The sequence below is a fragment of the Xyrauchen texanus genome, chromosome 8 (assembly GCF_025860055.1).
Source record: "Xyrauchen texanus isolate HMW12.3.18 chromosome 8, RBS_HiC_50CHRs, whole genome shotgun sequence".
NCBI classification, from domain to species: Eukaryota; Metazoa; Chordata; class Actinopteri; order Cypriniformes; family Catostomidae; genus Xyrauchen; species Xyrauchen texanus.
Genome location: NC_068283.1, coordinates 6,929,729 through 6,953,145, shown reverse-complemented (window position 1 = coordinate 6,953,145; position 23,417 = coordinate 6,929,729). Strand labels below are relative to the sequence as shown.

The following is a 23,417-nucleotide window of genomic DNA, read 5'->3' as shown; positions in this document are numbered from 1 at the left end:
CAGGAGACCCCGCCTGTCAGGAAGAGAAGGAGGAAACAGGAAGAAAACCAAAGAAGAAAAGCAGTAAAATAACATCTTCCACCTCATCTCCTCTCAAAGCCACTAGCAGCACGACTTCCTCGCTGAGCAGCCGAGCAAAAGACTCGCCAAGAAATGGCAGAAACTAGCAGAAGCAGCCAAAGACACATGCTATATTTCATAGTATTTTGAAAAAAGCAAGTAGACAGCTCCCAGATAAAAAGGAAGTGTTCTATCAGAGCCAAAGGAAGAAAGCCCTATTGTTGCACATCTCAAGATCACTTGCCTTTATCTAATATCAGTGACTTTATTGTAATGGATAGCAACTTCACAGATTCTGAGAGTATTTCAGACAATGTTGCTCTTGTAGAGAACCCTGTGAATTTGAGACCCCCTGCAGAAGAGACACCAAAGCTAGACGATATGGTGCTGGAACCAGAGGTCACTGAATATCTTGAGCTTGAAGGGTAGGATGGGAGAAGACACTTTCTCAAAGCAGTTTGATACACATTTGTCATGATCAAAATTACTTGAATAACTGGACCATGTTGTGTTATATCTTATTGTCCATACAGAGAAGAGCACAAGACTGACGGCCAACAATCCCTCAGAAGTCACTGTCATGCGTCTGTAATGGATATCCTGACATGGATTTGGGAAAACACCATTCACCGCTACATCCACAGATGCATGTTAAGGCTTTACTATGCAAAGGAGAAGCCATACATCATCACTGTCCCGAAACACCGCAGACTTCTCTTGGTGTGTTCTCATCTGAGATGGAAAGCATAACAGTGAAATTGTTTTTTATGGTCCTATGAGTCCACTTTCAAATCATTTTTGAAAAACATAGCCATTGTGTTCTCTGGGCCAAAGAGGAAAGGAACATCCAAGCTGTTTTCAGTGTCAGGTTCAAAAGCTAGTGTCAGTCATGGGATGGGGCTGGTTCAGTGCCCATGGCATGGGTAACTTGAACATCTGTGAGAGCACCATTAATGCAGACAGATATGTACAAATTTTGGAGCAACATATGTTGCTGTCCAGATGGCGTCTTTTCTGAGGATGTCCCTGAATTTTCTAGCAGGACAATAGTAAACAACATGCTGTCTGGATTTCAAAGACATAGCTGAAAAAAATCCAGAGGGTGGAAAATATGAACTAATATTAACATTAACTAAATTATTGAATAAAATTAGAAGAGGAAAAAATTATCAAGTATGATATGACCCCTTTATCTCTTCAAAGTTCCACTCCATTCACTTGCATTCACATGCTCTTCAGACATGGTCCCAATGAACCGTGCTTACAGGAAAAAAAGACCTGAAGATTTTTCAGTATTTTGCCAGCAGTTGTTAAATTCATTCAGGTTTGGAAAGACATGAGGTGAGTAAATGATGCCAGAATTTTAGATTCATTTTTAACTGTTCATTAAGGCATCATTTGCCAGGTTTACTTCAGTTTGTTACATTTCTCAGATGTTTCTTTATTTTTGATTTGTCGTTTTTTTCGCTTGTCAGTTTTATGAAGGCAAATGAGAACTTTTATGTCTCCCTTCATTAAACCTGGCTTTGTGCTATTATTAGGCACTTCTAAAATTACATCTTAAACATGTCATTGTCTTCCTCCCAGCAGGAAACCTGCTCGAAATAAACGAGTTTAATGCTCCACTGAGCCCACAGCCATTGCAAATGGAGAGCCCTAATTAACCCTCGTCACAGCCCTCAGATTCACGGACAAACGCGATTATTGTGTGCGGTGGTTCCTCTCGGGGTGGAGAAGGATAGAATTACGATTCATACTATGACCAAGGATTTCCATGGTAACTGATCAATGGCGATGGCTAGAGTCCTGAATAATAGAATATGGTGACGTGGCTTGAGAGCCTAGCCAATAACGAGGGCTTCGCTAATGCATAAAACATATACGGTTCTGCCTTTAATTTATGCTAAAACATTTTATTTTTAATAATAATTAATTTATGCCTGAAATCTCCAGGCTTCATTTTCTTAATAGAAATTACTTGTTTATTTATTTATATGGTTAAAATGCTTTTTTGACATTTAGTGAATGGCTTTATACATTTACTCGACTATAATTTGACTCATGAATATTAATGACGTTGCATAATTGATGCTAGATACCCTTCCAATGGCGGATGATTAATTCGTGAATATTAATATATCGTGGTTATGTGGCTTGGTACCCTGCCAATAGAAAGGGCTCCGTTCATGCACAATAAATATAACATTTTGTACTGTCTTTTAATTATTTTAATTTTAATTAAAATTACCTAACAGTAACAATTTACTGTAATACAGTAATAATTCTGAATCATACTTAAATAATAGTGAAATTATAGGAATAGTAAAATGCCAGGAGACATTAAGTTAATAAGAATTGGGGAGTAAAATGTCTTTAATTGTCCAGAAAAACACAATGCAAAGCTATCTTAAATGTAGGCTTTTTTTCTTTTGTTTACACACATATTGTTTTGTCTTGTGGCCATATTGTCGATAGTATTTTATCATTTACGGGTTGGCCCCATTCACATCTATTGTAAGTGCCTCACTCTAACTCTGTTCTTTTTAAGAATATGATGGTCAAATTGAAATTATTTTCTTTAAGGTAACCAACATTATGCCACAAATGCTGTCGAATGAGCTTAACTTGTGTTGAACTCGGAATATTCATTTAATTCTGTGGTTAACGATTGTACTTTTCTTGAAATACTAATAAATATTAATAACGTCGCAAGGACGACGTTTAAACCCTTCCAATGGCGAAGGTTGGACTCGTGAATATTAAAACAATATCGTGACGTGGCCTGAAAACCTTCCAATAGTGAAGCTGTCTCGTGAATATTAAGCGCCTGACCCTCACCTTACTAGGATTCGTTAACTTCCCAGCTAGTGCAAATCTAACAAAGCGGACGAGGAGAGAGCGATATCTGCCCTTTGCACGGCAGTGGGAGGGCTTGAATGTGACAGAACTTAATGGCAGCTGCGTGACATTTCTCCTGGCATGCCGGAAACATTTCACAGAAACGGAGCGAGTATTTACATTAAGTAACGTACGTAGGCACTGTCGCAGCCTTGAGCGGATCACACCGCCGCGGAGGCTGCATCTGCATGAAAGGACATTTATTTACCAATACACCAATGTCTTTGTAACGCTGTTATCAGCCTTGACACATAGGAAACTACTTTTCGCAATTGCAGGTATATAGCATAAACGCCATAAAAATTCAGGTTGCAACCTCGGCGATCCCGGATGTTTGTTTTTATCGCTTTTATAGATCGGCACATCGTTGAGCTTCCGGTCAGCCCGTTAACCGCGAGTGACTGATGCTCCGTACCGGCAGGATGGAGGAGTTTGTAATGGAGGAGGACGAGCCATGGTACGACCAGAGAGACCTGGAGCAAGGTGAGAACAGAAAGGCACCAAAAACAGCATGTATGGTCGAATGACAACAACACATGGACAAAGAAAGTGCTCATTGTGTTTAGAAACAAGTATTTCATCTACCTTTTGCAGGTTTGTTTTTGTCTTGATCGGTCCATATTAGGAAATGCATTTACAAAGGGTTAATGTTGGAGGTTAAAGATGGAAAGTTTGCCCATCTTGAGACTTCTGGCCATCTGTGATCATGGATAGATTGGTGGATGGGAAAGAGATGACGTCTTCCTTTGGACGTGGTCACTGGATGTGTGATAGTCCAGATGCACAAGTTACATTTGATGAGTCTGGATTTAATCTGCTCATTTTAAACTGTCTGTAGGGTCAAAGCACGAATGAAACCAAATATAAAGATTGTTGGTATGCACAAGTTTACGAATCGCTGAAGCCATTGGAAAACCCGTATTGGTCAAGCACTATTCTGAAATACCTCAATGTCTATGGTGGTTACTGCTAGTGTTGGACCAGTTTGGTTATTTATTAGTGAGCCGGTTGACTGACAATCGATAAAATGCATGTAAATTGTCTCAAATATATTTTAATTGTAGCACAAAATTTAAATGAACACATTTTACGCAATATTTCTACTCCAAATGACAAATATCCCAATAGAAATTCGAAAACCTGTACTGTATGCACTAGAGCAGTTATGGTCTGATGCAGATATTAATATTGTCAAATATCGTCCGATAGTTATTTCCTTGGCAGTGGGTATGCAAGGCAAGTTTGCTTTCCATAATTGATTTCTAGAAGGAAAACCGATCATAAAATTCAGTTCTGTTGTAGTGATTCATTTCAACATCTTGGATTATTTTCCACTGCTTATGTTTGTCCGATTGTTTAATTCAAAGCCCGATTATTTTGATATCATCAGTGCTGCCTTTAAATGAAAAGATCGATGGCCTGTATAAATCCTGTCTCTCTTGGTTTAGTATGATGTCATTGCCCTCGCTCTGACCAAAAAAAGAGCTATTGAACAGCCTGTGTGTAGTTTTAATGAATTTCAGGACACTTTGTGAGGCATGAAGAATGGCAAAATCGATGATCTAGTAATGAAATGTGAATCAGATTTGAAGGATCGGTCTTATAATTGTGCCTGCGGGATGATGGGAATGCAAAGTAGAACTCTCGCTATTTGAAGAATTTGGTTGAAATGTAACTTGGAACAGTGATTCTTTGGCTGTGGATGAATGCAGAGGCGCATCATTGGGAAGGAGTCAAGTTATCCCTCTCCCAACAGTGAACAATGAAAAAAATGCTACTTTTCTCACGTTGCCGCTTTGCGTTTAGGTTTTGTGCTTTTTAAAAGGCCATTTTTGTAATTTTGCATCTTGCTGTTTGTATATATTTTATTCAGACTCTGATCAAAGTTTGCGCAAAATGGCAATAAATGCACGCTGTATTAATCTACCAATTTGTGACATTGCTTGACAACTATACACAGCCACAGTTAGGGTAATGAGTTATATCACTAGTTGGAGGAATTGTTTATTCTGATTATTTTTAACTTCACCATTAACATTCTTTTTAAATAACCATAATAAAAAAGAATTCTGCCAAGCACACTTAAAAAAATTATTTTTGCTGCCTGTTCAGTTTACTAAAACTAACTAAAGCAACACACTTCTAGACCATTTTGTCACTACTTGATTTTATTGTGTTCTATCCATTTAAATATGTGAATATAAAGTTAACTTAATTCATTTGAGTTGGGACTACATGAATAATGTTTGTGGTGTGATTCTTGATTTGAGTGCTGATTAGCTCTATAAGCTGTTGCAATTAATATACAGTGTATCAGCTTCACTCTCCTTCCACTTGCTCACATGGCATATGTTAATAATTACTAAAAGAAGTTAAGTTGGACCAACATAAGAAAATGAATGGAATAAAACCTTAGTAAATTGAGTTTTACGAACCTAATGAAGTTGAGTTAAAGGTATTATAGTACTAAATGAAGTTGGCTCAATGAAACTGACTTAGTCTTTTTTTGAGGCCGTTTGCATTTGCTGAACATTAATATAGAATGTGCCGTCACGTGTACTTTTATGTGCATTTTACAACGTGGCTCATCTGATCCATTTTAAGGAGAAAAAATATACCCATTTTTGCTTTGAATAATGATTACTTTTGAATAATGATTATTTTTATCTAATTCTTTTATTTAGTCTTATCCAGTTTTATTGGATGGCTTCATATCAACTTTGGTTCATTGGTTCATCAGCTGTTATTGTAATATGAGACAAGTGCATGTAAGACATGCTTCAGAAATGCATTAGGCGGCTATAGGAAGAACTCTCAGAGACGTTTTAGTTGAATTCTTTCACAGTGAAATTAGCAAAGTAATATTCATGCACTTTGTGCAAAAGGCCTAATTGAGGGTTACCGGTCTCTCACGGATACTCCATAAATTCAATTCAGAAATCAATCCATCACGAGAGGAAATGCCATTTTAGGAAGTGCCCGTTCACATCTGAAAATAATTAAATATCAGCGTTGGTCAATTTTGGCCATTTTAAAGAATGACATGTGCCGTTTGATTTTGAAGTTGGTAGATTGGTGACCCCTTGATCCTGGTCTTGGTCTTTTTATTTTTTGTTAGTGGTCCACTTTGGGTTGAGACAATCATTTAGAGGACTGCACCAGTAGTGTAGTTGAGGGCATACTCAGGATGCCCACCTATCTTTCTTGGGATTTTGCGTATGCCCACCTAAAATATGTGATGATACGTATGGCCGCCAGAACAACGAGTAGGCTTTTGACCTGGACATTTTTCAATCTAATTACACGATGCATGTTGTACTTTTTCTTCCAATATTCTTTATTTTTTCTTTATCAATTGAGAGCAAATTCAGAGAAATAAGAGCACATGCAATTGATTTGATGTACAGCACATCACAAATATTCATATACACCCACCATATAGGCTGCATCATATGTATAAGACCCATATTAAGGGTTACCTCATTTGTTGAATGAGCGAAAATGTCCCTTCTTCCTCTTGACTGAATTCATTCTAAATGTGTAGTCTGTTGTTGCTATGCTTGTGAGGCAATCCAGGTGTGCATTGGTCAGTCTGTTTCTCTGTTTTTGTTTCACAATGTTAATTTTTAAAATGTTGCTTCACATTAATAAGTGCTGACAAAAAATTATGTCACATTTTGCACGCACTGCTTCAGAAGTGGATACGTGTCATACAAGGCTCCAGAAATGGGTAACACCTGATCTTAGTTCACCTTTCAATGTGTCATTTGCCTGCAGCTCTACTATCTCATTCTCTATTCCAGCACGGTCAGGACACTGCCGCATGAAAGGGCTTCTCAGTGAAGTTGAGAAACTCCATGATACCCTTGACTTGATCAAACTCCAGCTTGAACTCCTACAAGCAAACTTGGTTGCTGTAGCTGAGCAGTTGCGTTCTGTTTCGGACTTTCTGTTGAACAGCTGCGCTGTACGGCCATCTATCTGCAGTCCAGAGAACAGTAGATATTTTCAATGATGTGATTCAGCAATGAGTACCACTGGCCTAGATAGAAAATACCTGCTTGTTTGAACATATCCTAACCCCAAGTTACAAAATTTGCGTGTATATATTTTTCCAAGCTGCTGTAAAAGTTTTCTATGGATATGAACGATTCCTCATATCATTTGGCATGTTGAGCAGTTGTTTGCTATAAATTTCATCCCACAAACCTACATTAAAGGCGGGACCCAAGTTATATTTTGGGATCAGTTACAAGAAACCTCTAACGTTAAGAAACCCCTTAGTTATAATTGCAAGGACACGGTCACTAAAGCTGGCGTCACTCTAGCCGAATTTCCCAGTGATTGTCAGATGTGAGCTTCATTACCAAGTGGAGGGAGATGAAGCGTTCATTAGCTTCTCTCAGAGGGAGGTTGTTAATCATTTGACCGTCATGACTCCCTGCTTAGTTAATGGCTTCAAAAACTGAAAAATAGTGATGCACCGAAATGAAAATTCTGGGCCGAAACCGAAAATTCAGGATGCACTTGGCCAAAAACAGAAATTACTTTAAAAAAAAAAATTATTTATACCTATTCTAAAATATGTATTTTCGGCGACTGAAATTTCGGTGCATCCCTACTGAAAAAGCATATCAAGCTTTCTTAAAAAATTATTCTGTTGCCGAGGTGGGCTCTTGTGTTCTCATCAAGTGACCAATGAGCTGCTGACGAAACATGTTGATCTGAATGTTTTCATCACACTCAGTTGCATATCATCACAAACACTGATTGTAATCCAAAGTGATTCTGTCACCAAGCGTTTTTCCATACTAAAATGACTAATTAAATCAGAAAGCGCAGCCACCGTAGTCTGTTTTTATTAAACGTAATTTCTTTACTCACCGAAAGCTGCAGTTGAACATATGTGTTCTACGGCAAGCCTCAAGGGGATAAATAAGTACAAACTACTAATAACACCTTAGCGGTCACATAACAACACCCTTGCAGCCACCCAAAACACCATAGTATTGTGTTAGCAATTTTTGCACGGGCAAGAACTACTTGTCTAGTCAAAACCAGTTTAACTTGTATTCCGTGCAGGTAGAAAATGTGAAGTTGTTATGCAATAGTGTTCAATTGGCCTGAGTAGGAGGTTTGAATGAGTTTGTGATTGTTCTTGGTTTGCTGTCAGGATGGCTTGAGTTGATGTGAAACCACACGTGCAGAAAGGCTCAATGCTCTTGATTCCTTACTATGTCATGTCCTCGAGCTAGTGATGCACGCTGTGTGTCCATGTGTGTGTGTGTGGTGCTTGCCTGGTAGTGTGCACAGTTCTATGGAAATACTCTTCAGAAGAGAGAGCACATGCCCATTGGATGAGTTAAGGAAAAATTCTTAATTGGGGTTTGTGTCCTCCAGAGAATACTGCTGACCTTGTTTCAAAGCTGTTACATAAAACGTCCCTTTCTGCACAGTATATCAAATGATGGTGTTGTTACAAGTTTCAGTTTTAGTTAATATGAATTAATTTATTTTTTTAATTGGCTTTAGTTTGATTTGGCTGATTTTGGAAGCTGATAATATCAGGGATTGTTCATTACCAATTCTACCACTAGTTCCACTAGTGTCGACCAATATGTGTTTCTCAGCATGTGACCGATATATTGCTGATATAAATAATACAATTGAATGATTGGATTTATTATAGGTTATATCTTAACTACTGTCCATTATAAAATGTATCGGCTATATTTCTTTTATTATACATTATAAAGGTTCTAGTTTTTATTATCACTCATATCCTTTCTACTGGACATAATCATTTTTTAATCGGTTATATCTCTTCTACTGTACTTTATCATTATTATCAGTTATATTTATTTCTACTAAACAATTATAATTGTATTATTGGTTAAATCTTTTCTAATATACATAATAGTCTTTATTATTGGAAATATGTCATTATCTTTATTATCTGTAACATCTTTTCCACCATTATAATCTGAATTATCGTTTAGAGACTTTGTTATTGACAAAATTATATTTGTATTATCGGTAAAACATTTTATACCATTATAATCTGTATTATCAGAAAAGTTAATTTTTTTTTTATCTGTAACATCTTATCTACCATTAGAACCTGTATTATCATCTTTTTTATGGGCAATATGTTATTTTTATTATAGATTACATATTTTGTACAGTTGTAATTTGTATTATCGATTATGTCTTTTCTACCATTTATAATGTGTATATTTAATCTACTGCACACTATAGTGATTTGATGCCTAATTTCAGCAGTCAAATTCAAGATTGGAGATTTAGTCCATCATATCAACAATTTCATAAAAATAATTATAGACCAAAATCGATATTTGCCATAATATGTTTAGGGTTTTTAGTTTCAAATCACACTTGAGCTCAACAGGGATAAACCTATTTAAGAAAAATACACAAGAGATGTGAAATGTTTTCTGACAAAAATGTCAGCTGTTAGAAGCTGGAATGCAATAAAATCCAGCATAGTGAGGCAGTGTTTTGAAGGTTTAACTGTCTTCCATCTTAAAAATTAGGGCTGTCAGTTAATTTAAAATATTCACTTTTAATCACTTTTTTATTTTTTAGTTAAAGAGATAGTTAAGCCAAAAAATAAAATAAAAAATACATTTACTCAACCTCATGGAAGGCAAGAGATGTTTGAGATGATATTAGTTGATGAATGTTAGGGACTGACCACCTCACCATTCAGTTTCATTAAGGGTTGCCAACTGCACTTTATTAGCCTGGACTTTTACGGTCCCGTATTTATGCAGCGAATCTCTTATTTTTTTTATTATCTTTGGTGACACAAGTGGTGCAGAAATTACACGCATCACCTTTGCAAAATGGGAAAATTATCTTTGAAAATATGTTAGATTCTTCAATGAAGACAAAAGGCAAAAAAGTACAAGCCTAGTTTTACTGTACTGACATTTATTACAGACACTCCACTTTCGGCGGAGCATGAGCCAACCGTTCTTTCTCTTGAGTTTGATTTCTTCAGTTGTATCTTGGCTGGCTCATGTTAATCAAAAAACATGGAGGATTAAAAAATTAAACATTAGGATTTTCTCTGACCTCGTTTCACTCCCTTCTCAGGTTTTCACACTCCAAAACCACTAATTCCAGTTACAACACAGCGGGTCTCTTACAAAACCTCAAAAGTGACTGAACGCTCTGTTTAGGCAGACATAAAACCCAAATCATTTGGGTGAAATAGTCTGTTTTCTATTACTTGAAACTGATTACGTCAGAGTATTTTATCGATACTTTGCAGTATTTTGTGAGATAAAAGCGCAGTATTTGTAATCAGAATGAAACGAAAGTTTGTGCTATATTGTTGATGTATTTCCTTGTTTCCATTGAACCCTTTTCTTGAAACTCCATTGTTTGTTTGTTTGTCTGTCTCATTTCTTGTAGATCTGCACTTGGCCGCTGAGCTGGGTAAAACCCTCCTGGAGCGCAATAAGGAGCTAGAGGACTCGCTGCAGCAGATGTACATCAACAATGAAGAGCAGGTGCAGGAAATCGAGGTACAGCTTCAGACCAGCCGGACATCTGCTTAAACATGTTTTCTGCTTAGCAGTGGATATGCATCCTGTTATCAGATTTGTTTGTGGCTATGAAAACATCCTGTCATGATCCAGGCTGGGCACAATTTAAGAAATGCGTCCCTTTACATTCCTGAGTGTGAATTTGTTTTGAATAAAAAAATTATTAAAATAATAAAAAATACAAATAAGCTTATTATACTGCAACCGTGTGGCCAAATGTCACAACATTTTATATGTGGCTTCAAGTTGACACCCCATTCCCAGTATATATGGTGTTATATATTTCGGCACCGTTATATGGTGCCAAAATTTTATTGGCCAGTGGCGGACATTTTTGTTTATTTTTTGTTTATTTTTTTATCGATTTTAAACAAAATATGTTTGCATGGGGGGCCTGGGTAGCTCAACGTGTATTGACACTGACTACCACCACTGGAGTCGCGAGTTCGAATCCAGGGTGGGCTGAGTGACTCCAGCCAGGTCTCCTAAGCAACCAAATTGGCCCGGTTGCTAGGGAGGGAGGAGTCACATGGGGTAACCTCCTCATGGTCGCTATAATGTTGTTAGCTTTTTCTTAAAACATTGCGACTTTATTCTGGTAATGTTAAGACTTTATTCTCTACATCAGTTCTGTAATGTTTGTCAGCCAATGCAGAGAAATTAAAATAGATTGAATTTTTATACTATGTGATTATTCTAAAGACATTTATTCTCGTAATGCTAAGACTATTCTCAAAACATTTTGACTTTCTTGTTAACCTCTTAAACCTGAAGCAACCCATTACCGGGCCTTCTAGGGGGCGCTGATCATGGGAAAAAAATTGTATTACCAGAGACTATTTAGCAGAGATGGGCGACTTCTTTTTAAAAGAATGGGAGAATTTGGAATGCCCAACGGTCAACGATTGTTTAAAGGAAGTCCCCCCTTACAGGTAAAAGAGCCATTCCCATTCTAGATACAGACATCACCTGTCAATCAACTTGAGAATGCGCATGCGCATTAGCTATACAAAAATTGCGTGTTTTAATGTAATCTGAGGTAAAGAAGCTCAATTTATGATTCCAGTAATGCCAAATTTTATTGCTGATTTGTTCCCCTTCTGTCACTCACTCAACTAAGGTACCAGTATTACCAGAATAAGGTTCAGCCATTTACAGTGGTAGGTCCAGTGTCATGGCAGAGGGGACACAACGTCTCATTCCCTCCCTCAGGGAATGAAGGTTACAACAGTAACCTTGACGGTCCCCTTCTGTCACTCACTCGACGTTGTGTCGAATGAAGTGTCACAAGAGGTCCCGTTCAAAAGCGCCATGCACTAGACCGTGTTTCGTGAACTTCTGACACAGGTGCAAGCAGACTGCTGCATGCTAGAAGCAACTGTATTGGCCGCACGTAACCCTCCACAACGCCTCCAGAAAAGGTGTCATATACAGACCTTAGGTTCCCAGCACTGCGAGGGGGGAACAAGTGCTACATGACCAGCATAGAACAAGCCCGTCAGCCGTGGTCTTTTCTCTCTCTATGGCTCTCGCATGGAGTGTAAAGCGGCTGGGGCTATCTTAACTCTATGAAATGCCTTGGAGAAGGCAGTCTTTCCCGATCCTATTTTTTCAGGGGGAAAAGACCCTGCGGAGGCCACATCCTGCCCAGACTAGGGGGAGGGGATATGTGGCCAATACCCCACGTGGGTTGTCAGGCCACACGTGGGAGCGGCGTGGTGGCAGGTCCTACCTGAAGAGGGAGGAGCTCTACAAACACAACAACCAGGGGCAGTGGGACTGCCCAAGGGAGACAGGGGTCCGCCTGGCAGGGGGACCGTACCATGGAAAATACATCACAGGGAGTTCCCTGAAGAGGAAATCAAGCCGGTGGAGCCCTACTCAAGTACAGAGCACTTGCGGCTCGTAGTGGGTCTGGTCGCAAATTCCTCCGCTGAATTCGCAGGCCAGAAGGCTAGGGAGGAAGAATCATCCAGGAAGCGAAAGCTTAGTCACTAACCTGGGAGAGAAGTCGCACTGGATCACTTTGGTGAAGGGCACAAGGTGCAAGTGGAACACCCGGTCGGCTGTTCCGTATTACCGAGTTCTACCGGTTCAGACCTGACAAAACCGACTCAACCCTGAGATTGTAGAATCTCACAAAGGTATTGGGTGTTGCCCTGCCCGCTGCTCTGCAGATGTCTCCTAGGGAGGTGCCATTGGCCAGTGCCCACAAGGATGCCACACTTCTCATCGAGTGTGCTCGAACCCGCAAGGGGGTGGGCATGGCCTGGGTCTGGTAGGCCAGAGAGTTGGCGTCAATGACCCAGTGAGCTAACCTCTGTTTGGAGATGGTGTTCCCTTTCCGCCATCCACCAAAGCAGACAAAGAGCTGCTCAGAACATCTAAAGCTGTGCGTGCGGTCCACATAGATACGCAAAGCACGTGCAGGATACAGCAACAACATGGCTGGGTCTGCCTCCTACCTCCCGGGGAAGGGGGTCGTAGGAACCTTGGGCACGTAGTCCAGTTGGTGTCTCATTATAATGTGAATATGTGTGAACTCCAGGCAAGTGTCGCTGACAGAGAACGCTTGCAGGTCCTCAACCCTCTTGATGGAAGCTAGCACTATCAGGAGGGCCGTCTTCAAGGAGAGGGCCTTGAGCGCAACTCAAGCAGCTCAAAGGGGGGTCTCTGAAGGACCGAGAGGACCATTGAGAGGTCCAAGGAGGGGAACAGGCTTGGCCGATAATCAAGTCGTGCTTACCCAAGGACTTTGCGTCCACTGCATCGTGGTGGGCCGCGTACATACACCTTCAAAGTGGAGGGGCCCAGCCTCCCCTGGTCCAGGTGCCAGACGCGGAGTTTCCAGAGGTCTGGGCGCGGGTACCAGAATGTGGCCCGTCCCTGAGAAAGAAGGTCCTCAGGTGAATTTGCCAGGGAGGTTCTGTCACGAGGAGCGGGAGATCTGAGAACCAAGTCTGAGTGGGCCATTAAGGTGGCTTGTTCCTCATCCTCCCTTATCTTGCACAGAACCAGCAAAAGAAGGCTCACTGGGGAAATGCGTACTTGCGCAGCCCCCAGTGTGCCAACACGTCTGTCCTGAGAGGGGCTTCTGTCAGGGAGTACCAGAGCGGGCAGTGAGTATTGTCATGGGAGACAAAGAGACCTACCTATGCCATGCCGAATCACCCCAAAATCAGCTGGACCACCTGGGGGTGGAGCCTCCACTCTCTGCTGGGCGAAACCTGTCACGACAGCGCATCCACCGTCATGTCGCGGTTGCCTGGGCTATGAGTGGCACGCAGCGAGTAAGCGGGCGTATTGTGACATAAGACAAGAGCGCATGCCGCCTTGTCGATTTATGTACGCTACCATCATGGTGCTGTCTGAACGGATCAAGACGTGCTTGCCCTGTATCAAGGAATATAGCCAGCAACTCTTGGCAGTTGACGTGCCAACGCAGCCCGGCCCTGTCCAGGATCCAGTGGCAGTGTGCCCGTTGCACACGGTGCCCCAGTTGCACACGGTGCCCCAACCGGGGCGAGCTTGCTCTTTTCCCAGTTGACCTGAAGCCCTAAACGGCTGAGGTGCCTGAACACCTGGTCCCTGTGAGCTAGAATGAGCCAGTCATCGAGGTAATTGAGTATGCGGATGCCCACTTCCCATAGCAGGGCAAAGACTACCTCTATGACCTTGGTGAAGACATGAGGGGACAGGCCGAAGGGGAGGACCTTGTACTGATAGGACTGGCCGTCGAACATGAACCGTAGAAAGGGTTGGTGTCGAGTCAAGATGGAGACGTGGAAGTATGCGTCCTTCAGGTCTACCGCGGCGAACCAATCTAGATTCCAAACGCAGGTTAGAATCTGTCTCTGCTTGAGCATTTTGAACAGGAGTTTGTGCAAAGCCCGGTTGAGAACTCGCAAGTCCAAGATTGGCCGCAACCCACAGCCTTTCTTGGGTACGATGAAGTAAGGGCTGTAAAAACCCTTCTTCATCTCGGCTGGAGGGACGGGCTCTATCGCATCCTTGAGGAGCAGAGTCTTGATCTCTGCCCAAAAAGCGGCGGCTTTTTTGCCGCGTACAGAGGTGGAGCGAATACTGCTGAAACGAGGCGGGAGCCGGGCGAATTGAATCGTGGAGCCAAGTCGGATGGTCTTGGCCAACCAGCACGACGGGTTGGACGGTGAAAGCCACGTGTCCAGACTGCGCGCGAGGGGCACTAAATGGACGATCGTTTTAGACGGGGAGGGGGCAGGTAATAATGCGTCGGGAGGCAAAAGCGCGTCCTGAGCGTTGTGGTGGTGTAGTGGTCTAATGCACATAACTGGTAAACTGGTAATCAGAAGGTTGGTGGTTCGATCCCCACAGCCACCACAATTGTGTCCTTGAGTAAGGCACTTAACTCCAGGTTGCTCCGGGGGGGGTTGCCCTGTAATAAGAGCACTGTAAGTCGCTTTGGATAAAAGCGTCTGCCAAATGCATAAATGTAAATGTAAATGAAAGGTCTTGATTAGTAGAATATAATGAGCAAATGTGTTTAATTCAGAGACCAAACAGTGAGTAATAGCTTGTGAAATCCACATGTATCTTTAAAAAAAAGGATCAATTTCCTTTCTCGGGTTATTCATGAAAAATACACAGTAAAAAATATCCAGAGAAATCTCTTAAGAGTGTGCTGAGTGCTATCTTGGTTAGCATTAATGTTGATTGCTATAGCAACAGTGCTTTCTGAGAGCATCTCACTGAAACAGGACTCTTCACGTCATAGGTGTGTCAGATTGTGCTCTTTGGATCTCTAGTGTGTCAAATTCCATATTTGGGCAATCCATGTGTCGTGTTCAGTGTGGGGTCAATAATGGAACCAAAGCAAATACATAGGCTGTGCACAAGAGGGCACTCAACGCACATTTTTGGAGTGATTTTTGATATATTTCATAGATCATAGTTGATATAATTAAGTATTTTTTATTTGCATTCATAGTTTTCAGTTATTCTGTTTTAATGTTCAATAAAACACATTAATTAATGTTTTGAGAGGTTATTTGTACACTTTGATAAATAAAAGTCCACCATGGGGGGACAATAACTATAAGCAATAACTTTAGATTGCAATAACTATAAGCAATAACTTTAGATTAACTTTAGTGGGCAGCGGTCGACTTGTGTCTGTGCCAAATCCATCGAAACAAAGAATCGATTGCACATCCCTGAAAAATGGCGTGCTGCCTTTAGGATATATGTGGATATAGTTCACATGGCCTCATTCTGTATGGATTGCACAACATTCAGATATGTGAAACTAGTTATGGCTGTTTCATTTGCAATGCTTTTGGTTGCAGAAGTATGATTTCAAACTGCTGTTTGGTTTATGGTTTTAAGAGTATTTAGGGAAAGTTCAGTCTATTGAACTCAAAGCACATATCTCTAAACAATATTAGTAGATTTAAAATGAAAAAAAATAAATAATAATATTGAAACCACAGGCCTCTATTAGGTTTGGGAGACACAGCTAATATATATATATATATATATATATATATAATATTTTCCAGAAATAGCTAAAACGGTATTTTACTATCAGTATGTTTCATCCTTTTGATGATATTGATGACGCAAATGAATAGTTGAATCAAGAGCTTTGAACTAAGAATTGATTGATTTGAAATAAACAGTTTGAAGTGATTTACAAACGTAACATCGACCATCTCCAACAGCATTTTTGCTTCTGAAGGTTAAATCAGAGGCGCTATCTTTATCTTACTGCTGTCATACTTGCTAGCTGCTAAACAAATAAACATAATGAAATAATCGTAGTATTCAATCTCAGCTGTTCAATTTGAGATCATATGTAAAATCATTGCAAATATGTATTGTGAATATTAATCTCCGTACAGCATGTACTGTTTGTGCAGTAAATGGAATATCGGGTGTTTTCACGCGTCTGTCTTTGTATTAGCACCTGACCAAGCAGATGGAGATGTTACGAGAGATGAACGAGCAGCACGCTAAAGTGTACGAGCAGTTGGACATGACAGCGCGTGAGCTGGAGATAACCAATGAGAAATTGGTGCTGGAGAGCAAAGGGTCTCAACAAAAGATTGACAGGCAAGCCATACATACATACATTATTAGAGCATCATGGGCAATGTGCTACACAACAGGTATTTCATAAAAGTTCTGTTATCTCAATACAATAATGTTAAATTGGAAGCACTATCATTTTCTTTACGGCAATGGTCAAACTTGTTTATTTTTTTGAAATTACAAATCCTACTTTGGCAAAGGCTTAGCTCATGAATATCAATTTAGTCATGCTGACTTTGCATTATAACCTTTCTGGAGCTTTCATGGCATTAATTTTCATGAATCAAACAATAGGATTCATTTGTTAGCTGATTTGTGCCCACTTGTCAAATGTCTGTCTTAAAGCAAATCTCCACTACTCAGCAAACATCTTTTGTAAAATTATTATTAATGAGCAAAGCTTTCACCATAGAAGCATTGGTAAATTGGGGAGTACGTATTGGGCTGTATGTTACATGCTTTTGTTTTAATACGTTTTTTAAAAAAATATGTTTTTTTATTAACATTTATATATATATATATATAATATTATTTTGCCTACTTTTTATAATATACTTTTTGTTGTGGTATTAAGAACTCCCCAATTTTACTTGAATTAGTATCATGTAACCCTACTCCTTACTAAAACTTTTATTGACATTTTGTTTTTTTACAAGACATTTTAATGATTTATTTTCTATCTGTATATTATAAGTCAGAATTTATTACAGTACCTTTTTTTGCTATAAAATTTACCTCTTGACTGAATTGTTTTTCACAAACTTAAACATTTGTTAAACATATGCTTAAATATTTTAAAGGGGTCATGACGTGCTTTTTATTATTGTAATGTGTTCACTTATAATATTAGTAAAGTATTTTGCACAAAATAGTCACATATTTGTAAAACATGATCCTTTTCCACCCTCATTCTGACCCTCTGTCAGAAACACTCTGTTTTGGTGCTGCTTCTCCTTTAAGACTTGACTGTAAACGTCCACTGTTCTGATTGGCTCTCTGCTCTTGTCATCTCACTGGTCACCGCTACAGAAGTGATCAGATAAAGTAGGCATTGATGTGTTTTTGTGGAGTCAGATGCTAATGTGTACCACAGTGTGACATCACAATATGGAGGAAGTAGAGAACGAGTAGTTTTGGCAGCTTGGATTCAACAAATGCTCTTTTTGCCGAGTGGAGGAAGTTTTGAGTTCTGAAACTTACAGTATCTTTTTAATAGTACAATGACCTCTTATTAAAAGATCAAGGAAAAATGTATTCACATCTTGACCCCTTTAAATTAGTTTTGTAGGCTAATACATATTGTGGCAAAGTATGAATTTCTCTTCAAAACAATTAATTTAATTTAAATGTATTAATTGGAGCAAATAGTGAAGGACAAGCAGTCAATAAGTCTCAAGAATACATTTCTCAATGTGCTCATAATCCAACCCATTATGGGAAAAGCTGAAGACTTGTACATTTCTGATATGGTTTATGGTGGCTGGCAGATAGAAAACTAGACTGATGATGTGTAAACGTATTCATGTAGATTGACCGGCACTATTGAGATGCTGCAGGGGCAGGTGGACACGCTCACTGCTCGTGTGGAGGAACTGCGCTCACTGGAAGAGCTCAGGGTTCGCAGAGAGAAGAAGGAGAGGAGAAAGACTGTACACTCTTTCCCCTGCCTCAAAGAACTCTGCACCGCCCCCAGGTACGTCAACAGTCATTTTCACCGCATATGTAGAAATTCACTATTCACTGTCAGCCATGCTTAAATTAAGTCTTAACTCATAGTTGATGCAATCATCTTAAATATTTAATCAGCTGTGATTCTGATTGGTGAAACTTTCTCTGCTGGATCATGGATAGTTTAGTTCTTCACCAGAAATAACAGACTTATGGCTTCAATGGAGGCATGCCATCGATTAACAAACCTCGGCGCTCACAGAAGTTTTAATTATAAATCCCTATGGAGAAAATAAATGGGATTTTTACTTCCAGAACCCAAATGTTTAGCTCTCAGAAGCAACGAGAGTAGCTTTAAATCTAAAGCCATAATTAACACTTTTTCATAATTAGTTATTGCATAGTTTTTATGGCGATTATTTTTATAATTTGCATGTATCATAAATGTAATCTCATAAAACCCAAAACTTACATTCTTCTCCTTTAGGTATGAAGATGGTTTCATGTTGTCGGACCCTGGCAGTGGTGACCTAGAGGAATGTCAGCCAGTGGATGAAGAGAATGAACACCTGCGCATGATGGTGAAGTCTTTGCGCGCAGCTGTGGCGGCTGAACGCGGACGGCGTGAGGCCGCCGAGCAGGAATGCTCTGCGGTGCTACAGGAGTTTGAGCGCATGGAACAGCGCCTCCTGGGGGCTGAGAATTGCCAGCGTCGTGTGCATGAGCTGGAGGCGGAGCTCCGGGAGATGCAGTTGCTACGCAAGTCTCGCGCATGCCTGTTGAGGGGTGAAGAAGGCCTGGAGCAAACGCTGCTTAACAGCACCCCCGAGACCGATATGCCGGATGATGCCATTATGACCGGAGTGCAGAACGGGGATGCAAAGGATCAGAGCAGTTCGGCACCTGTCCGGAAGAGCTGCAGCGATACAGCTCTGGACGCCATCTCTGCTGTTGACGCCTCAGGTAGACGGAAAGGCAGCTACGCACTCCACGCCAATGGCGTACGTAAGAGGGGTATGTCCATCCTTCGGGAGGTGGATGAGCAGTACCATGCCCTTCTGGAGAAGTATGAGGAGCTGCTAGGGAAGTGTAGACACCATGAAGAGAGTCTATGTCACGCTGAAGTGCAAACGTCCCGTCCCGTGTCCAGGGACCCATCCATGAAGGAATGCCGGGCTGCCGAGCCCCAGCAGCCACCCACTCCACCGCAGATGCCCTCGACTCCAGAGGCCCTGGAGGGCATCAGCCGGCAGGTGGAGGCTGTGGATAAGAGGCTGAGTCAGAACACTCCTGAGTACAAGGCCCTCTTCAAGGAGATATTTTCTCGCTTGCAGAGGACCAAGAGTGACATAAACTCCACCAAAGGGAGGAAAAGTGGAAAATAGCCCATATGGGTCTTAAAGAAATAGCTGACCTAAAAAAGAAAGATCTATCATTGTGTACTACCTTTATGTCTTTCTAAATCTGCATGCTTTTATATTTATTTTTTCTTGGGCACACCACAACAGGACACAGTGACCAAGGACCAATCGTTTTTTGGTGAACTATTCCTGCCACTTTTTTTTCTTCCACCCGCTTATTCATGTAATGTGTTAATTTGGTGAAGCTACATACTGAAAGGTGACATAATACTCTTTTAATGTTTCCCCAAATGGTGTGATGCCATATCAAGAGACAATCTGTTCAAAGGAAGTTGCCTTGTGACTAATGTGCTTTTGCAGGTTTTACAGTAACCGTATTCACCCCAAGGATATCTTCGATGCTGATTTCCTTTCTCAGTCTTACCACGTGTATTAAACTATCATAATCACAGCGTTGTGTGACCACTTTCGTTCAATATTAAATGACACTTTCTTTTAAGGTTGTTTGATACATTTATTACCTTGAATGGATGGATGAGTTAATGCATTCAGTGATGAGGATGGATCTATCTTCTCCTTTAGGTCTTGTCTAGATGGAACCCCTCATTCTGCAAAAAGTCTTGAGTCATTTGCACGGTTTATTCAGAGTTTAATAGCAACCTTAATTCTTAAAAACTTCAGAAAACTCACTGTGGCAACATTGAGAATGCAACATATACTTGCGTTGCGTTATAACTTGTGTTGACACATTCTGGAATGCAACAACACACAAAATCGAGCTTGTGTAGCTGGAAGCTTCTCCGTTCATGTACATGCGTATGTATATTTCAGCATTAAGTGGGTGGTTATTGGCCAGAATAAGTTGCAATATAGACCAAACATTGTGCTGCAAGTCAAATGTCTGTCAAGTCGGGACCATTCTACCCCCAATCTTGGTTGCACCAAATGTGAATCTCATTAGAATTTCACAGAATGAGGTTAACCATCTAGACGTCGCCCTGCTGTAAGGAAAATAAAAGTTAACAATGGTACAACACCCATGACGGTAAATGGAAGACAAATAAACAATGTCTGTTCTGAACACTTTAATGTTGACACAGGTGAACAGTAATCTCCAGCTTCATAGAGATAAGTACACAGAGAAACCAAACAAATGAAGACAGAAGCATTCTGGACCAGCGTAGCAAGTTCCTACCTCGCAGGCAAGTGTCGCCCAAGAAATAAAGTGTGCATAAAACAGTACAGTGATAAGAGCACATCCTCTTGTTGGAACGTTTATGTTAAACTACACCTGGACTGGAACTGAGAGCATTTAGTTTTAGGTGCACTCTTAGACCTCCAAATCAGTCGCAACAACGAATGCGCCTACTTTAGAGTTCTGACTTCTGTTCCCGGAAGGTTTTCCATACCTTGAGCAGCTCATATTTGTCAATACTGGGAGGAACAATCAGTAGCGTTTGTAATATTTTGGGCAAGTAGTCAACTACTTGAGGTCGGTGAGCAAAAACAGCCCTTTTCCACTTCAAAACGTCATAGCGCAAGACAGCAACACGTGTAAGCCACAAGCAATTTTGCGAATTGAGCACCAGTCGTCTTTGGAAAGCGGGAGGTTTGTGTGCAAGAACGAATCTGTTGGATGTGCAATAATTAGGGTGGGGCAACTCTCGACTCCAGAGGCCCTGGAGGGCATCAGCCGGCAGGTGGAGGCTGTGGATAAGAGGCTGAGTCAGAACACTCCTGAGTACAAGGCCCTCTTCAAGGAGATATTTTCTCGCTTGCAGAGGACCAAGAGCGACATAAACTCCACCAAAGGTAGGAAAAGTGGAAAATAGCCCTCCAAATCAGTCGCAACAACGAATGCGCCTACTTTAGAGTTCTGACTTCTGTTCCCGGAAGGTTTTCCATACCTTGAGCAGCTCATATTTGAGCTGCTCAAGGTATGGAACAATCAGCAGCGTTTGTAATATTTTGGGCAAGTAGTCAAATACTTGAGGTCGGTGAGCAAAAACAACCCTTTTCCACTTCAAAACGTCATAGCGCAAGACAGCAACGTGTAAGCCACAAGCAATTTTGCGGATTGAGCACCAGTCGTCTTTGGAAAGCGGGAGGTTTGTGTGCAAGAACGAATCTGTTGGATGTGCAATAATTAGGGTGGGGCAACTTTTTGCTCAGCATTAAGGTTCACCAACTTTGACTGGCCATCAATTTGAGAATGATGCAACAGATGAGATCGCTAGTCCTTTGAGGATGCAAGAGTCAGTGAAGCACCTTGTCCTCCAGAGGACAAAGATTTGATTAGGTTCGATTGGAAACCTAGATGCTAAAAAAGGCAGCTACTAAATGTCTTGCTACATGAATAAATTTAAGGCCACATGGCGATGAAATGGTTAAAACAAACAAAAACAGAACCTGCACAGGTAAAGCTCCAACTAGTGGACAAGATGTCAGTTTCAAGAAAGATTACAACATCGACCAACATAGACCTGCTCCACTGCATCACTTACATTTCTACAGTTATCTACGTCAACTATCTATGCTAACCCTTACTTATCTCAAAGGCATCGGACATGTTTTCCATCTGGGCATAGGCAAACTTGAGTTCTTGAGGGAATGCCGGTAGCAAAGTATCAACAAGTGGCACCTTCTCCCATTACACTCAAAGGCAGATCATGGTTAAAATAAAAAATAAAAGGAATGTTTGAAAAAGAAATGACACTGGATAAGCGGGAAGGGTTTTGAACACAAGGGGAAGATGGGAGTGAAGATTACTCATAACAACCATGTCAAAAGTATCCATGAAGTTATGATTCCCCCTCATTTTTTCTTTTATATAAAACAAACCAAAAACACAAAATATGGATTGTGCACATTTTTGTTTGTTTTCACATATACATTTCATGAAAAGCCTCAATACTCATTGGGAGAAAAAGGGATGGGAATACAGAGGGAGAGCTGGAAGATGGAAAACTGCAGGAAAGTGGACGGAGTGAGAGATCCTTTTGCATTAAATCAGTTAATCCATGATTATGGTAATGATGATGGGAACTGGAGGAAGTGGGAGAGGAAGGGAAGGAGGGAGAAACAGCAAAGATGACAGGAAGGAAATGGCTGGGGTTTGGAAACGGCTCAATCTTTCCAGTCCTTCTTGATGTTGAGGTTCCACTCCCAGGACAGGTGGTCATGCTTGTCATCATCAGTGAACTTGGATTTAATGTTGTAGGTTCCACGGGCCAGCAAGCCTTTGGGGGCCTCCTCTAAAGGCGTCAGGAACTCGTATTCGTTTGGCCGAGGCCCGTAGCTGCCCACCATGTAATCTGACTTGTCAACTAAACACAAGATGCAAGTTAAGAGGTCAGATTTAAATGGAATAGACTTGGTACATTAATTCATTATCTTTAATAGCTCCAACATCCACTGAATTTCTGTATGTGCTTTAGGGCTGGGTGAAAACTAGTTTACCGTAAGCTGTTATTTAGCCAGTTAAGTTTCGTAAAGTTTTGTGATCCTTCCTTGTCCCATGACTCACAAGTAGGTGTCTTTAGTAAATACAGAGCAGAGGTGTAAAGAAAAAATGAAAATTCTACTCAAAAGTATGCCTTACACTGACACCTAGCGGCTCGGAGGCAGCATCATTCAAAACAGTAGTTTTAGTTACCAATGCAATTGTAGAAATTAGCTATGCACAGTAAACCAGAATTAATTTAATCCATAAATGAAAGTGTCAAATAACAGCAGTTATTGAGATTAAGCGAGTAGAATTCAGATGGTCTTGTGATACTAACATGGC

At 40.7% G+C, this 23,417-nt stretch overlaps 2 protein-coding genes across 5 annotated transcripts in view; one reads left to right on the top strand and one right to left on the bottom strand.

Moving 5' to 3' along the window:
- The first annotated feature begins 1,806 nt into the window (after positions 1 to 1,806).
- Positions 1,807 to 21,462, top strand: LOC127648068 (cerebellar degeneration-related protein 2-like). Of its 4 annotated transcripts, none has more exons than XM_052132662.1 (6): positions 1,807 to 1,837; positions 3,314 to 3,441; positions 10,399 to 10,511; positions 16,474 to 16,622; positions 18,130 to 18,294; positions 18,757 to 20,111. In XM_052132662.1, exons 2-6 carry the CDS (start codon positions 3,363 to 3,365, stop codon positions 19,652 to 19,654), a joined length of 1,404 nt encoding a protein of 467 aa, XP_051988622.1. In that variant the 5' UTR covers positions 1,807 to 1,837; positions 3,314 to 3,362; the 3' UTR covers positions 19,655 to 20,111. The 4 variants fall into 4 exon arrangements, with proteins under 4 accessions (XP_051988622.1, XP_051988623.1, XP_051988621.1 ...); XM_052132663.1 differs by lacking the exon at positions 1,807 to 1,837 and adding an exon at positions 21,282 to 21,462 and having other exon boundaries at positions 2,925 to 3,441; positions 18,757 to 19,452; XM_052132661.1 differs by lacking the exon at positions 1,807 to 1,837 and adding an exon at positions 2,925 to 3,088.
- LOC127648074 (rho GDP-dissociation inhibitor 1-like) overlaps positions 20,155 to 23,417 on the bottom strand; it is a 23,178-nt gene continuing 19,915 nt past the window's right edge. The window contains exon 6 of the mRNA XM_052132674.1: positions 20,155 to 22,956. Coding sequence (XP_051988634.1) covers positions 22,757 to 22,956 — 200 coding nt within the window. The 3' untranslated portion in view covers positions 20,155 to 22,756. The remainder of the gene's footprint in view (positions 22,957 to 23,417) is intronic.

Bases quoted from the DNA above. Each gene is read 5' to 3' on its own strand.
- LOC127648068 (XM_052132662.1), top strand. From the start codon at position 3,363: ATGCTCCGTACCGGCAGGATGGAGGAGTTTGTAATGGAGGAGGACGAG. The intron at 16,623-18,129 runs GCAAGCCATACA...GTATTCATGTAG, and splicing joins TCTCAACAAAAGATTGACAG to ATTGACCGGCACTATTGAGA. The intron at 18,295-18,756 runs GTACGTCAACAG...CTTCTCCTTTAG, and splicing joins GAACTCTGCACCGCCCCCAG to GTATGAAGATGGTTTCATGT.